This window comes from Papilio xuthus, unplaced genomic scaffold, assembly GCF_000836235.2.
Source record: "Papilio xuthus unplaced genomic scaffold, Pxut_1.1 DF827714.1, whole genome shotgun sequence".
Classification (NCBI taxonomy): Eukaryota; Metazoa; Arthropoda; class Insecta; order Lepidoptera; family Papilionidae; genus Papilio; species Papilio xuthus.
This window is the reverse complement of record NW_013530935.1, coordinates 6747899-6754399: the sequence shown is the minus strand read 5'-3', so window position 1 is coordinate 6754399 and position 6501 is coordinate 6747899. Positions and strand designations below refer to the sequence as shown.

General features: G+C 43.5%; 1 protein-coding gene across 1 annotated transcript in view; it reads right to left on the bottom strand.

Annotated features, from left to right (window-relative positions):
• Positions 1-5704, bottom strand: part of LOC106116530 (prostacyclin receptor) — a 6641-nt gene extending 937 nt beyond the window's left edge. The window contains exons 1-4 of the mRNA XM_013310400.1: positions 5452-5704; positions 2894-3077; positions 2580-2821; positions 6-162 (exon numbers count right to left, since the gene is read on the bottom strand). Coding sequence (XP_013165854.1) covers positions 6-162; positions 2580-2821; positions 2894-3077; positions 5452-5622 — 754 coding nt within the window. The 5' untranslated portion in view covers positions 5623-5704. The remainder of the gene's footprint in view (positions 1-5; positions 163-2579; positions 2822-2893; positions 3078-5451) is intronic.
• Between the last annotated feature and the right edge of the window lie 797 nt (positions 5705-6501).

Sequence of the window (6501 nt, the reverse complement as noted above, 5' to 3'; positions counted from 1 at the left end):
GAAGCAGAGCGGCCAGGAAAGGAGGCGGCGCTGGCGCATGAGCACGTACAGTACGGGATCCAGCACGTAATTGAGCAGCATGAGAACGTCGCTAAGCGCGCCCAGCGAGGCCAGCCGGCTCCACGCCGTCGGCCCCAACGCCAGGTACAGCGCGGACGTCACCTGCACACATACATCTCTCTATGACTCTTTATGATCGGACACCCAAAGGAACCTCAAATTCCGTATGTGGGCGATATATCACTTTATTCTATAGCAGCGGGGACGGCAATTTCATGAATATGTGCATGCAATAGTCTTGATGATTGACACTAAAATATAGAAGGAGCGAGGCTGCGTAGGTGCGGTGGAGGTAGGGGGCGGCAGGGGACAGCAGAGGGCGGCAGGGGGTGACAATCAATTAGCGCGCAGCACGACACCAATTACTCGAGAACCCTCATAATTGGGCAATTCCATGAACCGGCCCACGCGAAACTACTCCTTACCTTCGCAGTGTATACTAACAACAGTCGTATTGTGGCAATTTAATTAACTTTATGATATAAAAGTAATAGACCGATGTAGAGACGCTACACAATTAAGACAAGCGTTTACAACGAGGCCTTGTATTTTCAAATTATTTTATATTGGATTGGAAAAAACGAACACAATGCACGAATATTATTACTTTCAGAACATGCTCACAATGCTGTCTCGTACATTTTTTTGGAAATGATATATTCCTTAGCATTTATAATTTTTAAGTTAATTGTATAAACAGGAATGAAGAATAAAAAGATTAAATTTTGCATAAACTTATTGTCCTCAATGTAAATGTCATATAATACAACAAGTGAGGTCAGTTTGAAGTGTGTGTAGCGAGGACCAGCAGCGGCACTCTGTGTCGCCCGTGACGTCACTGATGACGTCTGCCTGTGGGGTCAGAAAACACCACCGCCACCTAAATAACACTGACCTCCTATGTGTAACATGTCATGTTTACTTTCGCGTATGGAAATCATACAATGAAATACAATATGTTATCAACGATATCCCCCTCGGGAGTAATCTGCGCGCTCACTGCTTCACATGGTAACGTCGCCACATCGTGTATCTCATATCAATATATTGAATGCATTCTATGATAGTTGCCGCCTTCAAAGGCTCTCCTCAACGCTGAGTTTGCGCAGATGTTTGGATATGTTTTTCTGCTTTGTTATATTTCTTTAATTATTTTTCTTCGTTAAACAAATCAAGTAGTTTGTTGTCGAGGCGACACTGACTGCTAACAGTTCAGTATTCGCGGCCATTTGTTCTATAAATACCGGCCGATGAGTCGTCGTGTTTGCTGTTCATTCAATTTTTAATTCGAATGCCATTTATTGAAACAATGAAATATTTTCGCGACAGCGCGCGTGCCGCATGCTAATTGTGCGCCCGCGGCTCTATGTACGCTGGATGTTCATACAAAGCGCAGGTCCGAGTGCACGGGTGGTGAGCCGCGGAGTAGTGTTCGACGCGGTGTGTGCGTTGGTGCGCTGCCACCTGCGGCGCATCCTGATGAACTCTACTACTTAGACGTCGGAGTGATCTCAGTTGACACGTTCCGATGTGGTGATACTCCGCGTGTACTCGCGGTTACACAAACATACTAACTATATCTAAACAAGAGCTGAGAGCGTGGCATGCATCAAAGCCGACTAGTGCCGCGCCTATAACAGTCCAGACCTGCAACTAGCTCTACTTGATACCACTTGACGTCACATTTAAAAGCATATCATTGAAATGTTAACAAATAAGATCATTAAGATGTATTTGCAATTATGAAAAGTTGAACTTTGCTCCCGCGAGCCCCTTGTTTTAATATCGTGCCTAGGTATAAACAGGTTACTTTTGTTGCCTGATTGTTGTGAACTGTGAACCCGAGAGTTGTGAAGAAGCGGTACGCAGGTGCTCAACAGCGGGTCATTTATCTTTTGATAACCAAATCTCTTGTAGTTACAAATGTATAATAGCAATAACTTCCTAGTGTCAACACTAATTATTTAGTTAAGATGATTATGATTGCGTTGTGGTCGGCGCTCGGCGCTCGGCGCGTGTACAGCAAGGCCGCGCCGTGCGAACACTGTTGCGACGTCCTCGGAATACAAAGCGTCGAGGGACACCTTAATGGCAGATAGCGATCTACCGCAGATGTGCGCGTCCTCCGCCCCGCTCACGACGCCGGGCCCCGAGAGCCGCGACACCTCATTGACGGTTCGCCAATCAATAATGGAATGTTCCTTAACTTATTATTCCATCGCCTGCGACTCTATAAGTACGGCAATAACTCGTGTACGCGTCGGGCATACTGCTGGAATCGGTTTAATTACGTCTATCTACTTTATACGTTAAGCGGCTGGCGGAAGGTGACGGCGGCGCCGGACCCGAAGAGCTATTTAAAAAGTAAAATACTTACATGATTATTAATATTACGATGACCCGCTATGGTAAACTAACCAAGAATAAAAAATCAAGTATTGGGTAGAGCATTATTGTATAATAGGTAATCTCTATAGTAAAAAATTTTAGAATTGTTTTACGATAAAGGGATGACGTACCATCTGCGGCAGCCAGCAGATCATAAAGAGCACGGAGAGCGTGGCCATGAGGCGGCTAAAGGCGACCTCTTCTGCTGTGGCGGCGTTGTGGGGCGCGGGCGGCGCGCCTGGAGGCCGACCAGCCTGCCGCCTACAGCTGGTGCGCGACACACGCCGCACTGTGCCACCACCCAGCGTGATGGCGTATAGCGCGCGGATCACCGCCAGGTTGCAGTACACCAGCACCGCACACAGCAGCGTGCCTGCAAACACCATAATGCAACGTCCGTCCTCTAGCAAGATAGACGTAGAGGTCGCATGTCGTCGCAACTCACCGAAGGCGACGTAGAAGACGGCGTAGGCAAAGTCGACGGGGGTGATGGCGTTGCGGTAGCGCGTGCAGCAGCGGTTGGCCTCGTCGTAGTAAAGACCGAGGCCCAGTACTGGCGCGCACGTGAGGGCCGCCGCCCACGCCCACGACACCAGCAGCGCCGTGCGGATCACGTAGTACGTCACTTGCTGCACAAACAAAGTGCTCAGGTAAAACACACAGTAAGGATATGTACACACTGTACGAGTATATTACCGATTTCAATTTTATCTTCGATTTATTTGTTATTTGAAAGAAGTAGATGAAAATTTTAAGAAAGAGTATTAGCGTTCGTAAACAGAGCGCTTCGCAGCTGGATTAAAAGGATGTGTGGCGGGGAAGTGGCACGAGTGCATGCGCAGGCGCAGCGGACGCCGCGCCGGATGTACACTTCGTAGTGTCACAGTGAGACACCTCCATACAAGTCTATGCTATCATTTGCGACGAATCCGATTCCAATGACATTCGATTTGTTTTGTTCTTAATTGTTTAATTGGTCTCTATGGTAATCCGAGTTGCTGGAGTGAGTTATGCTGTTATTAATTTTTTCTACAAATCATCTGATTTTAAAGTATAATTCAATATTAGTGTGAATGTTTTTCAAAGAACGATAGCCTCAAATCGATTGTTTCATTTCGAGATGCTTTGCGAGACAGAGGTCACGTGTCAGTCGGCTGACCTCCACAACATTTTGGAACAATGATTTAATATAGTTTTTGTAAGATAGTTATAATCCAGCGTAACCGCTACAAAGGTCGGTCGTGACTACGTTACCGGAAACTGATTAATAAGTATTACTTATAATAATGAAAACTAAATTGAACAATGTTAAAATATTTCAGCGGGATGTTATGGTTGCAGTTTCCGTTGTTTGCAGGGAATAATCCGTTTCCCCTCCTCCCCGCATTGATATTTATTACCAAGTACAAAGCACAAAGTTGTTGATGTGATGCAGTTTCAATACAAATTCCTGGAGGCATAATAAATCAATAATAATAATTATAGCTATTGATCTGCAATATTTACATAAGCCATGATTGCTCGTTTATCTCTGTATATATTATCTCCGTGTACTCTGTGTGACAGGTAATAGTACATAATTGCACAACACAACGACCGACGGCCGGAGTCGCGCTCTCAGGATACAAGCCCCGCAGCCTCCCGTCATCATAGATAGTACCACACAAAGACAAGGCGATTGTTATTCTTGTAATCATAGATTTTTCTTATTATATTAAGCTACGACAACAAAGTTATATTCATGTTATATAATTTGGTACTGAAATACTGCAATCTTTTATGTTAATATGTCCTGTATAGAGCCGTTTGTTTCATCGGTTAATTAAAGTGAGCTATTCATTGAAATCAAAGCAGTGACAAGCAACGAGTGCTTACAATGGGAGGCTGTTAACAAGACGTAGGTTAGAACTCGAGGCTGTGCGCCGCGAGCACACTGCGCGCTTGTCCGCGGCACAATCATGCCGATAAAGTTCAAATGACTGCTCTGTATTCTGTGAGCTTTGGTTCGTTCACAAGTCTAGATCTGGGGCGTCGTTATGTGGGGACATTCAAGAGAAGAATTAATACTAGTAGCTTGGTGTTTCGCATTTCTTGTTTCTGAAGATGACGCTTATTTATATTTATTAACATTATGTGCCTGTACCTGGTAACTAATAACCAAATGAGAATTTTTATTTGGCATGTTTAATATCGGATGTATTCCTCAAGGTGGTCTCACCCTATAGAGGAAAACAGTGAAGTGCGGCGCTACATTAAAACGTCATCATAATGTATCGGTGGCCGAGATCAGCGGGATAACCGGGTTACTCCTACTCAACTATTTTTAACTTTCTGCAATGTAATAGAATAAAAACAACATCGTAAAAATACGCGAACATGATCGACTCGACCTGCAATATTTTTATAAACAGTTCGATAGCAATCACACAAATCACATTACGATGAGACGACGCACTCGCCGCGCCCGCTCATACAGGAGTGCGGACGCAAACGTGCGATTTACGATCTATTGAATTTAAGTACGTATACCAATTCGGTTACGCCTATAAGAATACCTTCTATTGTTTTATACTGCTGATGTAAATTCATCATTATCCGTCCAACTTTAGTAAAAATACTAAACGCATTATATATAAAATCTCTAAATCTGAACAGATATTATCATAATGCGAAAAATCGCATTATGATGTTCAACGCTGTTCAATGCTATAAGTGCAAAAAAGTGTTGTTACGCTCTATTTGCACGATTTAGACAATCTAGATCGTGAATAAGTCGTCGTTGCAAACAGCAGCCGAGGACAATGTGCGCTGATTGCTATAGTTGCCTTCTACAGTGAGCCGAGATCCTTGTACGGTGGGGAGCGGAGCACGCAAACAATGTCCTCTAAAAGGCGAATATTTCCTGCCGTAGTTACCCTACAAGTCTTAAATACTCAGAAACAAAAGTTCAAGAGATAACAGTTAATCTGTGCAAGTATTGTATTATATTAAAAGGTGTCGTACCTTCTGGTAGAGGAAGGGCCTTGTGAGCGCGAGGTATCGCTCGAGCGCCATAGTGACCGCAATGCAGACGCTGCCCACACCGAACACGCGCAGCAGTACTCGCGCCGCGCAGTATGCCCGCGTGTTGCGCGCGCCCGGCACCTGCTCCGACACCACCATCGCACACATCATGCCCACCTGCCACACAACACATCATCACTGCAAATATACATGCCAGCGGCCTATCCCGGACCTTTACTAATGTCTAATGGCTATCATATCATAGTTTCATAGTCAATGTCAAAAAATTTAACTACAAAGATAGTATTGAATAATATCATCAATATTTTTATTTCGATATTTACTAAAGTTTTGATACTATGCGGGAAGAATGTACCTGTAGATTATTCTCAATTTTTAGAATTTTAAAGCTCAGTAAGTGTACGCCGTCGCTTGTCGGCGTCCTGTGAAGCCGTTTTTTCGTACGAGCGTAGCACGTGCAAGAGCAACTGTTGTGTTTGTGCATAAAGCGATTTACGTTCTTGAAACGAAAGCTTTGTAAGTGATTCTTACCGCACAAGTTGTTAAACAAATTAAACTGTATTGATATATATATATATATATATGTCTACGTATATTATATTTAAGAATACTGAGCCAAATATATATTTAAAGAATAGCGCATTGTTCACATAACACCGGCAATACCCCATTACCAGTAATTGGGCGCCATGTTGCTTAAATTCACAATATTTATTTCCATTTCAAGCGCACAATCGATATTTATTGAATCTTTAGTTATCGATCCATTGTGTGTTTATTATATTCAAAGAGACGCAGTGAGAGTGGCGAGCGACAGCGGAAGACGAGCTGTGCCCGCTGCCCTTTGTAATACTGCACAAAATTGGAAATCGCACAAAAATATTTATAGAAGGAAATAATATTACAATGCATTATATAGTCGAATTTGTCAAAGTCACATATAAAGATTTCTCCAGTTAAATCTATGAGCCTTCTATTGATCGATAACAATTGATAAATTGACAGCGATTGGACAAGTGGACACGGAGC